This window comes from Pelobates fuscus, chromosome 4, assembly GCF_036172605.1.
Source record: "Pelobates fuscus isolate aPelFus1 chromosome 4, aPelFus1.pri, whole genome shotgun sequence".
Taxonomy (NCBI): Eukaryota; Metazoa; Chordata; class Amphibia; order Anura; family Pelobatidae; genus Pelobates; species Pelobates fuscus.
Genome location: NC_086320.1, coordinates 4,117,259 through 4,139,338, shown reverse-complemented (window position 1 = coordinate 4,139,338; position 22,080 = coordinate 4,117,259). Strand labels below are relative to the sequence as shown.

The window sequence follows — 22,080 nt, the reverse complement described above, 5'->3', positions numbered from 1 at the left end:
CACCACTAGCCTCAGTGCCTCTCTGCGCGACACCACTAGCCTCAGTGCCTCTCTGCGCGACACCACTAGCCTCAGTGCCTCTCTGCGCGACACCACTAGCCTCAGTGCCTCTCTGCGCGACACCACTAGCCTCAGTGCCTCTCTGCGCGACACCACTAGCCTCAGTGCCTCTCTGCACGACACCACTACACTCTGAAAGTGCAGAAAATGAATTATGTAGAGCAACAGACTGTGCAATATGCCTTTTATCCACAACTCCAAGTCTACCAGATCCTACAGTAATCCATCTGCCATTCCTAGTATGTCTCTGCGGCAGTGGCTTTGCAGCAGTTCCAGCCTGAGTTTGTTTACCAGATAATTTACAAATCTCAGACTTCAAAAATACAATCTCCTGCCGCAAGATAGAGAACTGTCTACAGATTAGACAACAACCAAACCTCCAAAAAGTGGAATGTGAAACAAATGCATAGCAACTATTACACTGAACTAAGTCTGCCATTCCAATGAGGTGAATAATTTAAATCAAACGAATCTTAACTTTTTATTTATCCTCCTGAAGTCCTCAGATTACCTCCAGTTTATCTCCAGAATATCTCCAACCACACACTTAGAAGCAACACTCTCCAGAATATCTCCAACCACACACACTTAGAAGCAGCACTCTCCAGAATATCTCCAACCACACACACTTAGAAGCAGCACTCTCCAGAATATCTCCAACCACACACTTAGAAGCAACACTCTCCAGAATATCCCCAACCACACACACTTAGAAGCAACACTCTCCAGAATATATCCAACCACACACACTTAAAAGCAGCACTCTCCAGAATATATCCAACCACACACACTTAAAAGCAGCACTCTCCAGAATATCTCCAACCACACACACTTAGAAGCAACACTCTCCAGAATATCTCCAACCACACACACTTAGAAGCAACACTCTCCAGAATATCTCCAACCACACACACTTAGAAGCAACACTCTCCAGAATATATCCAACCACACACACTTAGAAGCAACACTCTCCAGAATATCTCCAACCACACACACTTAAAAGCAGCACTCTCCAGAATATCTCCAACCACACACACTTAGAAGCAACACTCTCCAGAATATCTCCAACCACAGACACTTAGAAGCAGCACTTAGATGAAGCAACCAAGCTATATTAGCCAAGCTAATGACAACAACTCTTATATACTCCTAAAATCACCTCCCACTAGGAATGTTTAACACCTGGGTAGGCCTCTGCTTATTAGCAAACAATAGCTAATTTAAACAGCAATCAATAGCAAGTAGCTACCTAATCCAATCAAATGCCTTATAATTACCAACAGGAAATCAAACCTTGTGCAATCAGTAACCTTTTCCTACAGATGAATCTTACCTGTAACAGTAAAAAAGATATATAGCGCAAATGTATTCTGCAGCGCTGTACATAAGGTAAATAAGACAAATTATTCCAACATGTTTTGACATTGATTCAGTATGTGAGGAGGGCCCTGCCCAATAGAGCTCACAATCTAAAGGGATGACGGACAAATCCAGAGGGAAGTAAAGGAAGGGATCTGTATGAACCTGAAGGAAGGGACGGGTGTTTGGGAGGAGGGAGCACCGTAGGTGGAGACAGCAAAATACCTGACAGCTTGTAGAGGATGAGATTTTAAGGCTTCACTAAAGCATTTGTAGGACTTGGTCATCCCAACATGCTTTATCTCCTCTCCTCTTTGTGTCTGTTAGCACTACATACATAACATGTCCGGCAGATCCCAAGAAGACTCTAGGAATCAAGCTGCCTTTCCTGGTCATGATAATTAAGAACCTGAAGAAATATTTCACCTTTGAAGTACAGGTGAGAATTCCGTTCTTCCATTGTTTGCTGTTTGAGTTTTATCTCCGTGTCAGAGAGCAGTCGAGGAGCATTCCTTATTCCTGGGTTCTAATTGATTATATTGCTCCCATATTAGGTCCTGGATGATAAGAATGTGCGACGACGTTTCCGAGCCAGTAATTATCAGAGTACAACTCGTGTGAAGCCATTTATTTGTACCATGCCAATGCGTTTGGATGATGGTTGGAATCAGATCCAGTTCAACCTCTCTGACTTTACACGCAGAGCGTACGGAACAAACTACATTGAGACCTTACGTGTCCAGGTGGGAGTGCTTTCTTTACTGTAGTCGACAGACTGTCTCCTCATTTATCTGGTTTTCTAGGAAATGCTCTCAATATTTCTAATACTGCGCTACAAGGCAGCACATATAGAGAGGGTGCAAACCCAGGGAGATACGGATCCGATCACCAGTTAAATCGGATCACCAATAAAATATTTCCATGGGATTCATACCAGACATAAAACGTAATAATCCATCTCTGTGTATTATAACTGCAGCTATAAGGTTATGGTGTAAGGAGGTCCCCCGTCTCCCTGCACACAGTGTATTATAACTGCAGCTATAAGGTTATGGTGTAAGGAGGTCCCCTGTCTCCCCGCACACAGTGTATTATAACTGCAGCTATAAGGTTATGGTGTAAGGAGGTCCCCTGTCTCCCTGCACACAGTGTATTATAACTGCAGCTATAAGGTTATGGTGTAAGGAGGTCCCCTGTCTCCCCGCACACAGTGTATTATAACTGCAGCTATAAGGTTATGGTGTAAGGAGGTCCCCTGTCTCCCCGCACACAGTGTATTATAACTGCAGCTATAAGGTTATGGTGTAAGGAGGTCCCCTGTCTCCCCACACACAGTGTATTATAACTGCAGCTATAAGGTTATGGTGTAAGGAGGTCCCCTGTCTCCCCGCACACAGTGTATTATAACTGCAGCTATAAGGTTATGGTGTAAGGAGGTCCCCTGTCTCCCCACACACAGTGTATTATAACTGCAGCTATAAGGTTATGGTGTAAGGAGGTCCCCTGTCTCCCCGCACACAGTGTATTATAACTGCAGCTATAAGGTTATGGTGTAAGGAGGTCCCCTGTCTCCCCGCACACAGTGTATTATAACTGCAGCTATAAGGTTATGGTGTAAGGAGTTTCCCTGTCTCCCCGCACACAGTGTATTATAACTGCAGCTATAAGGTTATGGTGTAAGGAGGTCCCCTGTCTCCCCGCACACAGTGTATTATAACTGCAGCTATAAGGTTATGGTGTAAGGAGGTCCCCTGTCTCCCCGCACAGTGTATTATAACTGCAGCTATAAGGTTATGGTGTAAGGAGGTCCCTGTCTCCCTGCACACAGTGTATTATAACTGCAGCTATAAGGTTATGGTGTAAGGAGGTCCCCTGTCTCCCAGCACACAGTGTATTATAACTGCAGCTATAAGGTTATGGTGTAAGGAGGTCCCCTGTCTCCCCGCACACAGTGTATTCTAACTGCAGCTATAAGGTTATGGTGTAAGGAGGTCCCCTGTCTCCCTGCACACAATGTATTATAACTGCAGCTATAAGGTTATGGTGTAAGGAGGTCCCCTGTCTCCCTGCACACAGTGTATTATAACTGCAGCTATAAGGTTATGGTGTAAGGAGGTTCCCTGTCTCCCCGCACACAGTGTATTATAACTGCAGCTATAAGGTTATGGTGTAAGGAGGTCCCCCGTCTCCCTGCACACAGTGTATTATAACTGCAGCTATAAGGTTATGGTGTAAGGAGGTCCCCTGTCTCCCCGCACACAGTGTATTATAACTGCAGCTATAAGGTTATGGTGTCAGGAGGCCCCCTGTCTCCCTGCACACAGTGTATTATAACTGCAGCTATAAGGTTATGGTGTAAGGAGGTTCCCTGTCTCCCTGCACACAGTGTATTATAACTGCAGCTATAAGGTTATGGTGTAAGGAGGTCCCCTGTCTCCCCGCACACAGTGTATTATAACTGCAGCTATAAGGTTATGGTGTCAGGAGGCCCCCTGTCTCCCTGCACACAGTGTATTATAACTGCAGCTATAAGGTTATGGTGTAAGGAGGTCCCCTGTCTCCCTGCATACAGTGTATTATAACTGCAGCTATAAGGTTATGGTGTAAGGAGGTTCCCTGTCTCCCCGCACACAGTGTATTATAACTGCAGCTATAAGGTTATGGTGTAAGGAGGTCCCCCGTCTCCCTGCACACAGTGTATTATAACTGCAGCTATAAGGTTATGGTGTAAGGAGGTCCCCTGTCTCCCCGCACACAGTGTATTATAACTGCAGCTATAAGGTTATGGTGTAAGGAGGTTCCCTGTCTCCCCGCACACAGTGTATTATAACTGCAGCTATAAGGTTATGGTATAAGGAGGTCCCCTGTCTCCCTGCACACAGTGTATTATAACTGCAGCCATAAGGTTATGGTGTGAGGAGGTCCCCTGTCTCCCCGCACACAGTGTATTATAACTGCAGCTATAAGGTTATGGTGTAAGGAGGTCCCCTGTCTCCCCGCACACAGTGTATTATAACTGCAGCTATAAGGTTATGGTGTAAGGAGGTTCCCTGTCTCCCCGCACACAGTGTATTATAACTGCAGCTATAAGGTTATGGTGTAAGGAGGTCCCCCGTCTCCCTGCACACAGTGTATTATAACTGCAGCTATAAGGTTATGGTGTAAGGAGGTCCCCTGTCTCCCCGCACACAGTGTATTATAACTGCAGCTATAAGGTTATGGTGTAAGGAGGTCCCCTGTCTCCTCGCACACAGTGTATTATAACTGCAGCTATAAGGTTATGGTGTAAGGAGGTCCCCTGTCTCCCCGCACACAGTGTATTATAACTGCAGCTATAAGGTTATGGTGTAAGGAGGTCCCCCGTCTCCCCGCACACAGTGTATTATAACTGCAGCTATAAGGTTATGGTGTAAGGAGGTCCCCTGTCTCCCTGCACACAGTGTATTATAACTGCAGCTATAAGGTTATGGTGTAAGGAGGTCCCCTGTCTCCCTGCACACAGTGTATTATAACTGCAGCTATAAGGTTATGGTGTAAGGAGGTCCCCTGTCTCCCCGCACACAGTGTATTATAACTGCAGCTATAAGGTTATGGTGTAAGGAGGTCCCCTGTCTCCCCGCACACAGTGTATTATAACTGCAGCTATAAGGTTATGGTGTAAGGAGGTCCCCTGTCTCCCCGCACACAGTGTATTATAACTGCAGCTATAAGGTTATGGTGTAAGGAGGTCCCTGTCTCCCCGCACACAGTGTATTATAACTGCAGCTATAAGGTTATGGTGTAAGGAGGTCCTCTGTCATTAAAGAAGATTGTGCACATCCCGTTTTCTAGTCTGGAATATTGATTGATTGCTTTGATGGTTTCCTGTTTGGTGTAGGACTGTTCTTGATCACACTTTTCTATAATCGATGGGTTTTGATAATGGAAACACAATTTCCTCGTTTCCTTCTATTCCAGATTCATGCAAACTGTCGGATTCGGAGGGTTTATTTCTCAGATCGCCTTTATTCAGAGGATGAGCTTCCTGCCGAGTTCAAACTGTACCTCCCTGTACAGAACAAGGCAAAGGTGAGTGCCGAATATTCCCCCACCTGCCTCTCTGAGACACTTAACCAGGAATACTGACAATAACTTTCAGATTTCATGGATCTCCTCTGCAGCCATGTTTACCATTTTCCTGTTCTTACTTTTCTATTTGTTTGTTTTACAGCAATGAAAATCGTAGTCCAGCACTGGAGTCCTCCCTGCCGCCTGGGATAGTGTTTTATAATATATATATATATTGGAAGAGCTCCCCCTCCTGTTTATAAATTATGGAGAATTCAATCTTCAGACACTCTGGTACTCTCTGTTTTTGTAATAAATAATCTTCCACCTGTTTGATGTGTTTTGGCTCATTATTGACCTAAGAGCTAACTATTTCATAGAAAAGAAGGTAGTGACTTGTCCTTTGTTAGTACAATGCCACATCTTAGCGTTATGTACAAGTGGTTTCTTTTCCTCAAACCACTGAATGTAAAGCAAAATGGAACGCTCAGTGAATCCAGTGAGAAGGATCTGGCTAATGAACCTTGCTGAGTGAATGGCACCCACTTTTATGTACAGAGGGAGACTTCCATTTCCGTTCTAGAACTAGCGCTAAGGTCAAAGCTGTACTGTTTGGGATTTGTGTTTGATTACTGGTCTATACTTAAGCTTTAATAAAAACCGCTGCAGGTATAGGCAATTGTGACGGTACAATCCTTTACTCCGTCAAGCATTCCCTTCTTCCCATAAAATAAAATCGCCAAGTAATCCACAGAGTGATAAATCGCTGGTATCGCCAAATAATCCACTGCTTAATGCTGGAACAAGTCTGATTTACTGAGAAACAGGGCACACAATTTATACAGTACTCCTCCTCTGGGCCAGGCTAGATAATTGGGCTTGAGCACTTATCAAACTCAATTATCTAGTGACCGTAAAAGTAAAAAATTTTCACAATTATTAGAAACATACTTGTAACGGAACCTTCCGTTAATGGACGCTTCCTAGCTTGCGCCGAGGACCACAAGCACCGCACCGGACACCACAACCACCGCAGACTCCGCAACCGCCGTAGCTTGACTAGAGTCTTGCCGTCTTCCTTCCACCCTGGATCAGCTTTTGTCCTCCAGGACCGTGTGGGAAAGACCTCTTCCTTCCACCCTGTATGAACCTCCAGCATCCAGGACTGGGTGGGGAAGACCTCTCCTCCAAGGAGAGCGTAACAGAAACCGCTCTTAAAAGAGCTAAGTGATTCAAGCTCCTGGGAGTATGCGGAGCATAGCAATCCCCAGTGTGATTATAACCGCTCCCTCCAATAATGAGACAAGGCTACGTTTTGAGTGATCAAGAAGAACTGCCTAAAACTTTTTTATTTTTTACTTGGGACTAGCTCATATGGTCATTACATTAACATTGCTGTGAAAACTCAATAAAATTACAAACAGTCAAATCATAGCAGGCAACATACAGTGACTTATTATAACACAATGGCATATTTTTAAAGGGGTGGGGGAGAATATATTTAACAGAAAATATCTCACGTGCCTGCAGAATTAGCAATATGCAAATCTACCCGAATATGCAAATGAACCAGTCTTGCTATTCAGGTAGTGCATTTTGCTGTTGCTACCAACAGAGGGCACTAGACAAGCCCCATAGCCAAATCCACCTAGTTGGTAGCAAACCTCAGCAGTACAGGAGAGCAGGCAATACATTTCACAGCGCGCGCACACACACACACACACACACACACACACACACACACACACACACACACACACACACACACACTCACTCACTATAAACAATTACATTACACACACCCTGCACCTATAATGGGTACAGGGTGACTGAAACATAAGAGAAATAAAGCAACCTACATAAATAGTCTGTCTGAAGGTAGAATATGGGCTTTAAAGCCAAATACATCAAAGAGTCATAGTCACAGGGGAGGAGGCTGGCAAGCAAGCAGGCCTCTCCAGGACCAATACTTTATACATAACATATCAACATAAAAATGATCCCCGGGTAGCCGAGGGTGATGTGAGCAACATATCCAAATTTCATGAGAATCCGTTTGGTAGTTTTGGAGTTACACCGTGTGGAAGTTTGACCGGCTCGCCACGAGGTTGTAGCCGACTCAGAGTTCCATGAAATCAGTGGTGCGAGCTGGTCCCCGTTCGGATGAAAATTTCACGAAAACCCCCATAGATATAAGCTAGCTGGTTACATGAGAGTGCTCCCCTCGTTCGGTAGATTGAAACTCCTGAACACCATTCGTGTAAATGGGTCAGACGGGACTTCCATGGGGACCAGGTATTGCTGGAGAGCCATGCTGAAATTAGTTCTAGGCGCTCGACGCCTAAGTCCCGCTGGCCGGCCGTTCCAGAATATAAGATGGCCACCATCCATTGTTCTCGCCACGTGTTCGTGTCCCGAAATGGCGGCCACCCAGGAGCACTCAATTAGCTTGTGGTTTCGTGCAATAACACAGGATTCTACATTCTAAATAGCTATTTTACCGAAAAGGGATTTTGACAAATAGAAAGTAACGAATGAACTAGTAATAAATCCAACAAACAAAGTAGCAGGGAGGGAAAGTACCGAATGCATAGAGGGTGATTCTTCTCAGCAATGTTCAGCACTCCAGATGTTGTGGACTACATGTCCCTTGATGCTTTACCAGCAATATGGAGTGTGACGGGCCACCTGGCACCCCTACCGGCTACCTCTGTCAATCGCTGCTTCCAAGTACTTGCGAGCACCATAAGCACTGTACTGGAATACCATAACCACAGTCAACCTCACAAACCGACGCAGGTTGGTTGGGGATCTCGCTGTCCTCCACCCACTTTGGACCCAAGACCAGGATCTAACTTCCAGAGGGTAGACCTTGCCGACAAACACAGCTTATTGTACTCGCGGCTTACGATGGCCGCTGCCGCGTGTTCGAATGCCACTTCGCCCGTTTTGGGGTTCGAAGTGTGGCCATACAAGTCCAAAAAGGCACACAGTGATTTTAACTAGGATTTAACACAGGGGCCATAATCACAGGGTAGGAGGCTGGCAAACTGGCCCCTCCAAAAGCCAGTGGCGAGGTTACTTTCGTCACATGTAGGTAAAAGCATTATGGGAGATGTAGACCAAAACTTATGTCCAGTCTGAGAATTTTGCTGTGAGAGCTGCAAGGTCAAAGGTCCCCAAATAGCGAAACTACACTGCTTCCCTATTGCGTGTCTAGACCCGATGATCTAAAAATTGGTATTTCTTTGCCTCTTTATTCCATATGTATTAAAGAAGCATTATGGGGTTAGGAACACATACATGTATTGGTGACCCTATAGTGTTATACACTATCAGCCCCTCACCCCCCAACCTTAACCCCTAAATATGGTACAATCTTACCTTCATTCCAGTATGCTGGCTCTGCCACTGATCTCAGCCAAGGGTGCAGGGCCAAACACAGCTCTGGCCAATCAGCATCTCCTCATAGAGATACAGTGATTCAATGTTTCTCTATAAGGAAAGTTCAGTGTCTCCATGGAGAGGGTGGAGACACTAAAGGTCAGTCACACTGTGCAACACTGACCCAGGAAGCACCTCTAGCAGCCATCTGAGGAGTGGTGAGTGGAGGTATCCCTAGGCTGTAATGTAAACACCGCATTTTCTCTGAAAAGGCAGGGTTTACAGCAAAAAGCCTGAAAGGAATGATTCTACTCACCAGAATAATACAATAAGCTGTAGTTGTTCTGGTGACTATAGTGTCGCTTTAAGTAAAGTTTAGTAAGTAATTCAGTTAGTTCAGTTACAACTCAAACATGTATTCCTAATGATATGGTGACTGGCTAATCCTGCTGAAGTAAATAAAGTTTACTGACTTTTTCCTCCCTCGTCCTCTCTTTGGCTGGCCCCACCTTATCGACAGTCTTTAATACCCAGGGAAGTGACTACGTTCTGGAGCTTTGCATTCCAACCTTCTGTTCCATAGAACATATTGCAAAGTTTAAGATTGTAAACATGCTGACATCGATTGTATGTTGTGTTTTGTGGTGACATCTGCAAGTCCGTAAACGCCATGTGACTGTTAGCACATTATTCATGTTACTTCGTACGAGCGGATGGAACTTCTCTTTATTGCTCCTGCACTGTTCGCTTGTATTTCGAAATGACCAGTTTCTACTCTGCTATATCGACTTATGTATGGTAGGCTATATATATATATATTACACAACCACAGACAACGTTTAATTACTTTTCAATGGGCTTGGCCGTGGTGTTATTCAAAGCTCAAGGGGCCTCCAGCCATAACTTTGTAACCATAACCATATGGTTTTACCACCTTTCAAAACTTTTAACTTTATTAACCTCTTAGTGACCAGACTGCTTTTCATTTTTCTTACCGTTAAGGACCAGGGCTGTTTTTACATTTCTGCGGTGTTTGTGTTTAGCTGTAATTGTAGATTATGCTAGCTTTAGTGTACCTATAATCTTAATTTTATTAATGACAAGAGGCGAGTATTTGCTTAAGTCTCTCTTTACTAGAACTCCACAGCAGCACAGAAAAACAACCAATCAGAAAAAAAGTTAGGTACTATAAAACTCCCCTCCCCATGCATCATTTCCTTTTTCAAGCTGCGACAAAACAGAATAAAAGGCAGAGAACATCATGAGGAAGAAACAAAGTCCTAGATACGATGAATATAACGATGTCCACCATCCGAGAGTAACCATCAAACTAGATAGTGTTGATGGACCATAAACTGAAACGAGAGAAAAACAGAATCGAACAGGTTGATTATCCAATGAAATGCACTCTGAACAAACATGTAGATACCCAATGTAGCAACCAACAATAACCTTAATATGTAGATATCCCAACCCTACTTATGAGAAAACACAGACATAAGGAACAAGCGACAGGTAGCAGAGACAACAAACAGAGTTGCATACGTACCTGATAATCTAAACTATAACATTAAACAAGGGAGGGACAAGAATGGGTGGGAAATACTCGCCTCCTGTCATTAATAAAATTAAGATTATAGGTACACTAAAGCTAGCATAATCTACAATTTTATAACATGACAGGAGGCTTCGTATTTGCTGTTTCAACGCTCAGTTCACCAATCCAACGCTGTTTGTGTCGCTGGGATCTATTCCAGGAAATATCAGAGTAATCCTAATTGGACATTCCAAGTACGATAAATGACAGCAGACGGATCAAAGAAGATGCCAGCCGACGAAGCATCTCCAATACGGAAAAAAGCACCATCCGCTGGTAAATCCATTGTACGTGGTGTTGCGACCTGTTTCCTAGCAGTCGGTCCATGAGCTGGCAAGCTGACCTATTAGCCATATTCCTGTAGTCGTATAATATCGAAAGTCAATCTCGGACTAAGGGTCGCGAGAAGAAACTGCCACCATGTCTCAACTCATGATCTGTAAGGCGGCTCCTCCGATCGTGCCAGGGTCATTCGGCGATGCGGCCTTGCAGGTAGATCTCCAATCTCAAGGACTGCGCCTAAGTCCACCATCAAAATCGCAATAGAAAACCGAGGAGGATCTTCCGTTCCTTCCTGTCCTACCTGGTGAGATGTCTCATCCGAGGATAAATTCATAATGCAGGCAAGAGTGTGGCCAAACCAGCCGTATTCTAAGTGATACCAATATTCCAAATGGACTATGTAATCCTCGGACGCAGTAGAGAAAAGACTCCAAAGGACGTCCATTCAGGGTTCCGAACTGAACTTGTGTGGAGGAAACGGTGGTTGACTACTCTGGGAATAGTGAATCCCAGAAATCCTCAAAGGAACGGGAAAAGCAAACCGGACTGCAGATTTCCATCCAGAAATGCCCTCGTCCAAGAGTGAAAGATGTCTGTGTAGGAGTCGGGGCACACCAGGTACCTCCATAAAGTCTCGTATGTCTCCTCGATGGTAGTTGAAAAATAGTGTGAGGGTACAATCTGTTACTCCGTCAAATATTCCTTTCTTCCCATAAAAGAAATTCACCCAATATTCCACGAGTAGAAATATCCCTGGAATTGCCGAATAATCCACACATGAGCCAAAGCTTAATGCTGGAACAAGACTGATTTACTGGCACACAGAACTCACAATTTATGCAACATAAAACTCCTCCTCTGGGCCAGGCTAGATAATTGAGTTCTTACAATACACATAGTTCAATTATCTGCTGGCCACAACATTTACAGTTTTTAACAATTTCAGAAAAGTACTTTTTATACAACATACAAACACATCCCTGGGTAGCTGAGGATACTGGTGGTCATATATCCAAATTTCACGAATTTCCGTTCGGTAGTTTCCGTGTCGCATCGTGTGGAAGTTTGACCGGCTTGCCATGTGGAGGTATCCGATCTAGAGTTCCATAGAATCAATAGCAAGAGCCGGTCTCCGTTCGCATCTAACCACCGTTCGTATGGTGCAGCTGGTTACATGTGAATGTTCCCCTCATTCGGTAGATTCTATCTACCGAACGCCAGTTTGATTCGTGGAGGGGAACGTATTCATCCAGGACTTCCGTGGGGACCGGGCATTCGCATAGTTGCCGTGCCGAAATTAGTTCCAGGCAATCCCTGCATAAGTCCCGCTGACCGCGTTCGTGAGTTCTAAGATGGCCGCCATCCTTTGTTCTCGCCACGTGTTCGTATGCCGAATGGCGGCCACCTAGTAGCAGTTAAGTTGCGGTTTCTCTGTGTCTAATGTTGATTGCTACCCAGGGTGTGTAGTCTCTGTTCGGTAAACGAATATGTGGCAGAAGCAGCCACCAGAGACTCTTAGTTATAATGCCGTTGTACTTAGCTCTATATGTCTATGTATATAATGTATGTTGTCCAGCAGGTTAATGTAATCGGTCCCCGAGCCAGATATACTTACCCGGTTCGGGAACCGATTAAAAGTACCGAAATGCCAGACCACCCTGCTGTGGTCGTGTGTCTCCTGTTCAGAGAGACACAATGTTACACGTATTGTTAACTGGGTCCGTGGGTGGCCGCCGTTCGCCTAATCTCCACGTGGCGGCGGCCATCTTAACTGCCGAACAGCGGTGTTTGGTCGTCGAGCGTCTGGAACTAAAATCGGACGCTCGACTACCCAGACACCGCTCAGACCTCCAGGATCACCAAACCGTATGATCCAAACTACCGAACGGCCCGCCGTTCGGTAGTTTGCATTCCCCAGTCTAGGGGATCCATCCGAACCAAAGATTGGGGTCGGATGGCTGAGCCGTTCGGCACTTTTTATTCAGTGAAGTAGACCGACTACAGGGCCAGGATCTATGGAGCCGTTTTCGGCTACTGTGTCCCTGCAGTCGGTCAAATCTTAAAATCTCTGTAACTCCCGAACCCCTGGTCTGATCTGGGTGAAATTTGAGTATGTTTCTCACCCAGAGCAGACCTACCAGGGGACCCCTCATTTATCCTCGTACCCCCCGTATTTAGGGGACATTCAGAAACTGGGGAAAACTCGGTTCCCTCTAATTAATTTACCTGCTAATCTAAGGGGAGGAGAGGGAGGGGAGGGGATTGTGAGGTGATTGGTTGTTTTGAGTTACCGCCCTTGCATGGGAAAAAGCCATAAAAGAAATTGTGTGAATAAAGCTGACAGTTGACCTCCAAGCTATGTGTCGTCTAGTTCTTGGAGGGAAGGGATTGTAACCACGCTACCCGTTTGATACCTGTATTGGATTGCTGTTCCTGTCTACCAGCGGAGCTACCTTGGATCGTACCTCTACTCCGCTACAGAATACATTTCTTTATACATTTTGAACCGAACGGATACAGGCATTAAAACAGCAGGGAGAGGGTTTAACTGAGGGCCCACAGTCAAGTACATGGAGAGTACACAGGCAAGGAGACGGGGCAGTCCTGCCATCTTATCCCAAGATCATAATGACCGGGGAAGTCAAGACAACTGGGCTTTCCTGTCTTACCATGTGATCCATACGTACGGTTTTACCTTCAGACCGGGTAATAGGCTGTAGCGGAGTGTAATATTATAATCCACGATCTCGGCTTGTATTACAGGTAAATCCACAGTCAGCGCTGAAAAGAAAGGCAATATCCCCAATCCTCCTAATAACCGGACGAAACACAGTCTGGAAGTCAACTGAGGTCTTTATTCAAAACTTCCAGTATTTATGCAAGTCCCCATGCAAGGGTTTCCTTACTGACAAAGCAGGGGTAATACAGTAAGGGACTACATGGGGGACTTAGCATTTGGAGCATTTCTCCCATCAGGCACCGCTGCACGAGAGGGATACTCCCACTAAAATATACGGTTAAGTGGATTATCCCCTCGTGCAGCAGAACCGGCATTTCACATTTAAATCCATAACTCTAACAATATTCGTCTTATTTGTATGAACCGTTTTGGTAGATAGCTGGGGTCTGCGGGTACATTTCGTGTGAATACCGCTCAGATCCCAGCTAAACTAACCGAACGCCGCACAAAATACATTCACTTAGTTAATTTGTTTAAAAGTACCGAACACCGATGGGGAACCACAATAGGAGAAGACCGGAGCTCCAGAACGGTCTGGAAGTACAGCGGTGTTCGTGTCGTCGAGTAGCCGTTTTTAGTACCACGCGCTCGACGACCAAACACCGCTGGGGGAGACAAAGGATCCAAGATGGCCGACCGCCGCGTGGTCGGTAGTCGAACGACGGCCACCTAAGAACACAGTTAATTACCGATTGCAACAATGTTGCAATCTGGTAATTGGTGCCACACGCCTCTAAGTGTGTGGGCTTGGGTTCGGTACCTACTTCGTTTCACGAACAGCCGGTAAAGTTGCTGTTCGTGAAACGACCATGTAAATGCCAGCGGCTTTCGGCTGCTAGCACACGAATACCATAGGAATACATGCAACCATACATTTCAAGGCAGAATACAAAGTACATTCAAATACAATATGTCAGCAGTGTGTAGGACAACCTTTAGAGATCCAGTTCCATAGTCTGAAGTGGCTAGGTTTGCCACATAGGCCTTCCATAATCTTGTTACCCGAGCAAGGCAGTGCCCGTTTGCTCCATGAAGGTCTCCGTATCTCCTGACATCTCGACATGGGAAAAACTGTCTGCGCAGTTTGTTCGTAATGGTCTGGATATCCAAAACAGAAAGCAATCTCTGTATTATATGGTGCAGAATATGCCCAAAAAAACCTGCACTCTCATAATACTGGAGTGCCATCCGTTAGCCGTACCACCACCAGGAGTGTGTGTAAATAAGTGGGAGACGCCCCCGTTATACCTCTGAGTATTTCTTGCGTGTTTTACAGCGGTCCGGATCCAGTAGATCCATTACAGGAGATAGAATAGAGGGATCTAGTCTAAACATGTAATTCTTGCATGACCAGGCAGTCCTCTAGAATGAAGTCAGTAGCGTGGACATCAGCTCTAATTGAATGCAGGAGGGACGCCCCTCTATGTAGTCATCAATGTCTTGCACAGGTACAAGCCTGTGTGATGAACAAATGGCCGGCACTGTAGAGCGTCGAGTGTATGAGAGAGCCGCGCTCTCTACTACTGTGATCGCATACCGTGAGAGCGTCCGGCTGCTAGCCTGAGCGGGCCGCACCCGTTAGTACACAAAATCAAACCAATATGTGAGCGCTATAGAAACACCGTACAGATATTATGGCAGCACTTAAAATACAATACACAAAAAATGTGCAAAAAATAGACAATAGTTACCAAAACAGCGCGCTAAAATAATCTGCAAATATAAAATACAAATAATAGTGCAGACTGTCTGAATACACTCCTATATACTTAGAGAAATCTTAGGGAAAAAAACTCACATGTCCCAGAGCCCTATCACCCCTGGCTCTGGGTTTGTAAGGCTCTAACGCACCCGTTAGTAACCAACAGCAGAGTCTACATCCGTGACCGGTTCTCTCTATGAGAATGGGTCCTCTCAACCTGTCCTCTGTATCCAGCCCAGTATCTGGTTGAGGACGATTGAGGGGCTGCACCCTCCAATAACAAATCAGTATCCGGTTCTGTATGAGAGGGTTCGCCCTCTGTTCCTGAAAATAAATATACTCGGATCGAGGTGATGGAGGGCCGAACCCTCCCGTGGTGCAAACTAGAGTCCCTAGAGATTCAGGGTGACCAAACTGTAGGGCGCACCAATTATTAATGTCAGTATAAGGCTGAGGGCAATCTTCGGAAACAACGATGGAAAACTATCAACCGACTATCCGGATCCCGTGCGCGCGCGGGGTCCAGGTAGACCGTTGGTAGTATGAGGAAAGCTGGAGACGTTCTCCGTGATCCACGAGTGCCCGGGAGGTCGGAGGAGGTCAAGTCAGGCCTCACGACGACCTGAGCGAAAAGGAAAAGGAAGTCCTGAAAAAACAAAAAAGCAACAATTAACGTAGATAAAAAAAATACACCAATTCTATCTCGGATAGAAGGCAAACAGCAGGCCGGAAGGTAAGAAAAGTAAGTCCCACTGGACAGGGCCAGGAGCTAACCTAACGCAGGAAAAAACTACTAAACCTATAAGGATTCCGGGAGGCAGATACGGAGTAGCTGGTAAAGACAAGGAAAAAACACTGCTTTCTCCTGTAGGAGTCTGAGTACCGGTCCTTGCCTGTGCGAAGTAAACCGTGGATGTGTCCGCGGTCTTCATAAGAAACTTTGCCCTTCAGGCATGAGGTTTAGGGCCTTCACCCTTCCCACCATATTCAGGTGGCCGTATACTGGTGTCCTCTTGAACACTATGGCAATGGTGATTGTCTGGACACCTGCCTATCTCCATGTCACTGGTGGGCACTGGGTTTTCCTCAGTGATATTACCCCAGGCCAAAAGGGGTTCGGTACCAATAGTGTAGGCCCGCCAGTAGAGCACAGGCCCAGCAGGCCAAACGAATGGACACAGAAAGGTTAGCCAAGCAAATAGTCACAGACATAGCAGGCCATTCAAGTAGGCACCGACATAGCAGGCTATTCAATAGGCACAGACATAGCAGGCCAATCAATGGGGCACAGACATAGCAGGCCGTTATAATGGGCACAGACATAGTAGGCTGTTCTTATGGGCACAGACATAGCAGGCCGTTCTTATGGGCACAGACATAGCCGGCCGTTCTTATGGGCTCAGACATAGCAGGCCGTTCTTATGGGCACAGACATAGCAGGCCGTTCTTATGGGCGCAGACATAGCAGGCCGTTCTTATGGGCACAGACATAGCAGGCCGTTCACATGGGCACAGACATAGCAGGCCGTTCACATGGGCACAGACATAGCAGGCCATTCTTATGGGCACAGACATAGCAGGCTGTTCTTATGGGCACAGACATAGCAGGCCATTCTTATGGGCACAGACATAGCAGGCCGTTCTAATGGGCACAGACATAGCAGGCCAATCAATGGGTCACAGACATAGCAGGCCAATCTTGGGTTGTGCATTATTACCATACAAATATATATTGCATGAGAAATGCCATTACCGGAGAATGCAGCCGTTCGTATGATTCCACACAAATTCTTTGTGCTCTGAATAGGTGGCCGCCATTTCGGGACTTTGCACGTGTTCGCGGCCGTTTTGCACACGAACAGCGGTGTTTGCCCGTGAACGCGTGGAACTAAAAACGGATACGCAAACAGGCGAACACCGCTGAGACCTCCATGCGCCCAGAACTTCGTGCTGGAACTCCCGAACAACCGACCGTTCGGTAGTTATACTTAACTTTCTATGGGGATTCCAGCGAACACCAAGATAGCTATGGATGGCAAGGATTTCGTGGAGTTTTAATACGCGAACGGAGACCGACCGCAGGGCCAAAACTTATGGAACTCTTTTCGGATAGAAAATCTGTGCGGTCGGTCAAAACTTCAAAGACCCATAACTCCCGAACCCCTCAACCGAATGAGCTGAAATTTGGACATGTTGTTCCCCTGAATGAGAGCTATCAAGCTGGATTTAAAGGTGTACCCCCTGTTTTTGGGGTACATCCAGAACTTGGGTAAAATTGTGTATGTTTTAATTATGTTATATGTTTATCTGAGGGGAGGAGACGTGGGGGTTGTACCATATATGTGATTGCTTATTTTCAACCTCCCCCTGGATGTGTTCTGTTTGTACCTGCCTGTAATAAAAAGCAGGCTGGGTGTGCCAGCACCTCAGTTCTTCATGACCCTTCAAAATGTAGCCTTGTCTCGTTATTGGAAGGGGATTATTGTGGATTATTACTCTGCTCTTTTTACAGCTGAACCTGACTCTGCCTCTGGATCTCGTGGATGGGATTATACCAGCTTTACTTTTACACAGCAGCTTGCCAGGGAAAAGGACGTCACCAACGGCTGATACCCTCTCACTACCTGGGTAGCCGTTACAGCTGCCCCCCCCATCCCTCACTCCCCTAATATATAGGCTGCCCCCCCATGCCTTACTCCCCTAATATATAGGCTGCCCCCCCATGCCTCACTCCCCTAATGTATAGGCTGCCCCCCCATGCCTCACTCCCCTAATATATAGGCTGCCCCTTCATGCCTTACTCCCCTAATATATAGGCTGCCGCCCCCATGCCTCACTGGCCTAATCTATAGACTGCCCCCCCATGCCTCACTCCCCTAATCTATAGGCTGCCCCCCATGACTCACTCCCCTAATCTATAGGCTGCCCCCCATGCCTCACTCCCCTAATCTATAGGCTATTCCCCCATGCCTCACTCCCCTAATTTATAGGCTGCCCCCATGCCTCACTCCCCTAATATATAGGCTGCCCCCATGCCTTACTCCCCTAATATATAGTGTAGCAGACCGTTTCACTTACAAGAGGATAAAACCCAGTTTAGGCGATATCCCCCTTTCCAGATGCACAGGCAGCTATTGCAAACAACACTCTCCCGACTGGAACCACACGAACACTGGAACAGCTGAACAAGAAAAGCAGACATCAGCTTACACTCCTGGCAGTCAGCATACAATCCAATTCCCCCCAAAGAGCGAGATGACACATCGCTTCGAGGGTTAAGCAGGAACTCCGGACTGGCTCATCCAGCCTGGCTTTTATTTCCAACTCACACATACAGGCCACACCCAGGGGGAGGCATAAAAGAACCAATAACATAGATGTTACATCCCACACATCCCCTCCCCTTAGTGTGACACATAATCCCATTATGCATACAGTTCAAAATGTACTTTTACACAACTTTCATAACTTTAAAACCATACATCACATTCACATGAAAATACATATCCTCAATCAATCCATTCAGGGGAACAACATATTAAAAAATGGATCAGACCAGGGCATGGATCAGACCAGGGGTTCAAAAGTTAGTAAAGTATCTTTTAAAACCCCTAGCTTTCCAGCTTCCTTCTCTGTGCTGGAGAAGTAATCCAATTACCTCCCAGCACAGAGACAGACTCCATTGAGCACATGGGGATACAAAGACAGCAAAACACTTTAAAATACATAAATTCACCTTTTACACATAACACACAGACATTTCACATATCCCCAGATAGCTGGGATCTGAGCGCATAAAACTACCGAATAGCGCGCAGATCCTATTCACACAGTACAATTGCCATGGAGCTAAAGTCTTTCCCATAGTCTTTCATTATATGAATAGGCTCCATGGTATAGCTATCTGGGGTATTACATTCCCATAAAGTCTGGTCCATAGTCCAAAGGCAAGAGGCGGGCAATCAGCCCCCTCCAAGGACACGTGGCGAGGTCGGTTTCGCCACACTTCTCCCCTTTACCCCCCAGACTAACAGGGTATCTGACCTCCTGCCGGTCAGTGCCCTGGTTAGTCCAGCAACCCACCCACAAAACAGAAACAGCAGTACAGCCCACCCACAATAACTGGTTACTACACCTGGGTAGAGGAGAACTTTGTCCAGGTCCAGGTGTCTCACCACGGCTGTGTGGGGGACTGGTAGTCTGCCCTGGTGGGTTGCTGAGTGGGCAGAGACCAGCGGTACTCTGCCCTGGTGCCAGTACTACCGCGGAAGTAGCCTGGTTGTAGCCTGGTTGTGGGAGGGAGAGACCAACTGTCTCCCCTCTGGCTATACTGCTCTGTGGCTGGGGGACAGGACCGACCGTCCCTACCCCTGGTGCTGTAAGTGCAGAGACTACGGTCCCATCTGCACAGATGTGGGGCTTAACATCTCCCCTTGGTGGGTTAGGCTGCCGCTGGAGAGAGGGTGTAACAAGCTCCTCTCTCTGGATGGTAAACTGCCGCTGGGAAGAAAGGATGGCACCTTCTGCTCCCTGGGGTACACACTGCCGCTGGGGAGGAAGGACGACACCATCAGCTCCCTGGGGTACACACTGCCGCTGGGGACGAAGGACTGCACCTTCTGCTCCCTGGGGTACACACTGCCGCTGGGGAGGAAAGACGATACCTTCTGCTCCCTGAGACACACACTGCCGCTGGGGAGGGAGGACGCTGCTCTCCTATCCCTTCACTTCACACTGCCTTCCTGGCATATCACTTTGCTGCTGGGGGGCAGGAACAACAACCTCTGCCCCCTGTAACTCAGCCTGCCGCTGGGGAGGGAGGACGACACCATCCGCTCCCTGGGGTACACACTGCCGCTGGGGAGGAAGGTCGGCCCCTTCATCTCCCTGGGATACACACTGCCGCTGGGGAGGAAGGACGGCACCTTCATCTCCCTGGGACTTACTCTGCCGCTGGGGATCTGGGCCTGCTGCCCACCATCCCGTTGGGCCCGGTGGAGAGACCTCGGTCCCATCTCCACCTGCCTGTTGTGGTTCCTCACAGGACCAATCTATGAGGACCCCTACTTCGGGTTCTTCCTGCCGCCTCAGGGGGGGCGGATAACCTCCTCGGATGCAGCCTCTACTCTGCTGCTGTACCACTCTTCCTGCTCATCATACTCTCCGTCCATCTTTGAGTTTTGCTCAGCCATGACCTGGTTCCAGATCCCCTGGAATATGTCCATGGATATATAACCCCCATACTGGGCCACTTGCTGCCTCACCTTGGCCATAAAATCATCTTCAGCGTCAGAGCCTTCCATACTTGTCTGCTCCAAGTCGCTGGATACCTCTGCTGCCAGGGGCGCTGCACGAGTGCTAACATTGCCCTCAATTTGTAACTCCAAGGAATTGGTGTTCTGTAGCTGTCCTTCTGGCTGTAGGAACGATCCCGCCGCTTGTTGGTTCCTCTGCGTCGTTCGCAGCATGAGGTACGCCTGTACATCGTTGTAGACCCGGTCTGCCATCTGCTCGCTAGGGCTGGTGAGAATAGAGCCATCCTGCTCCTATATTCCCTGGCAAACTCGGATTCCTCCTCCTCCCTCGGAGGTGCTGCAGCAGCTGCGACTCTGTCTCCTTCCATGAGCTCTGCGATCAGGACAGCCTTTGTTTTGTTGCTTGCTATCCTCCCTCTCGCTTCTAGTAACTCTTTTAGCGTGTCCCGTTTCAAAAGGGTATAATCCGTTTCCATTCACCGGCTGTGTAGTTACGATCCCGTCGCTTGCCACCAATTGTAACGGACCGTTTCACTTACAAGAGGATAAAACCCAGTTTAGGCGATATCCCCCTTTCCAGATGCACAGGCAGCTACTGCAAACACCGTTCTCCCGACTGGAACCACACGAACACTGGAACAGCTGAACAAGAAAAGCAGACATCGGCTTACACTCCTGGCAGTCAGCATACAATCAGCATACAATCCAATTGCATGGATCAGACCAGGGGTTCAAAAGTTAGTAAAGTATCTTTTAAAACCCCTGGCTTTCCAGCTCAGACTGTTTTTTACAGAGCCTTCTCTGTGCTGGAGAAGTAATCTAATTATCTCCAGCACAGAGACAGACTCCATTAACCACATGGTTACAGAAAGACATAAAACACTTTAAAATACAGAAAGTTACTTTTTATCCATAACACACAGACATTTCACATATCCCCAGATAGCTGGGATCTGAGCGCATAAAACTACCGAATAGCGTGCAGATCCTATTCACACAGTACAATTGCCATGGAGCTAAAGTCTTTCCCATAGTCTTTCATTATATGAATAGGCTCCATGGTATAGCTATCTGGGGTATTACATTCCCATAAAGTCTGGTCCATAGTCCAAAGGCAAGAGGCGGGCAATCAGCCCCCTCCAAGGACACGTGGCGAGGTCGGTTTCGCCACACACGCCAATATCTACTCTGCCACAAGGTATGCACTTGGTGTGGAACATGACTCCGGAATGAATCTGGAAGTAAGAAGAATTTCTTACAGCAACTGGCACACCAGTTAAGTACAGCACGGCTAAAAAGAGCTGATGGATGCCCTACACCTTCCTGAAGAAGTGGCCGTACTGAAGATAAAGGCTCACGGAAGACTGAACTCAGAGGAAGCATGTGGCAACTATTTGGCTGACCAAGTTGTCCAATAAGTTGTAAGTGCACTAAGGGAAGTGTACAGAAGAGTGTCTGCTGAATAAACTCTCATATTCACCAAGATCCTACCCTCAGATCTCAAGCTCCTGAAGGAAACACAAGCAGCTACTGACCCTGAAGAAACACAAGCTTGAAACAGAAAAGGGCAGCCCTTGCAGACGGGCTGTACCCCAACAATTTCAAGTTCTGCTTACCCAAGAACATATACTCAGCAGTGGTCCAGTGGGCCTAC

General features: G+C 46.8%; 1 protein-coding gene across 7 annotated transcripts in view; it reads left to right on the top strand.

Moving 5' to 3' along the window:
• CFAP20 (cilia and flagella associated protein 20) overlaps positions 1–5,798 on the top strand; it is a 60,131-nt gene extending 54,333 nt beyond the window's left edge. For all 7 annotated transcript variants that reach the window (XM_063450921.1, XM_063450918.1, XM_063450924.1 and 4 more), the window contains exons 4-7: positions 1,747–1,858; positions 1,974–2,162; positions 5,377–5,487; positions 5,630–5,798. In XM_063450921.1, coding sequence (XP_063306991.1) covers positions 1,747–1,858; positions 1,974–2,162; positions 5,377–5,487; positions 5,630–5,635 — 418 coding nt within the window. In that variant the 3' untranslated portion in view covers positions 5,636–5,798. The remainder of the gene's footprint in view (positions 1–1,746; positions 1,859–1,973; positions 2,163–5,376; positions 5,488–5,629) is intronic.
• Positions 5,799–22,080: the final 16,282 nt, after the last annotated feature.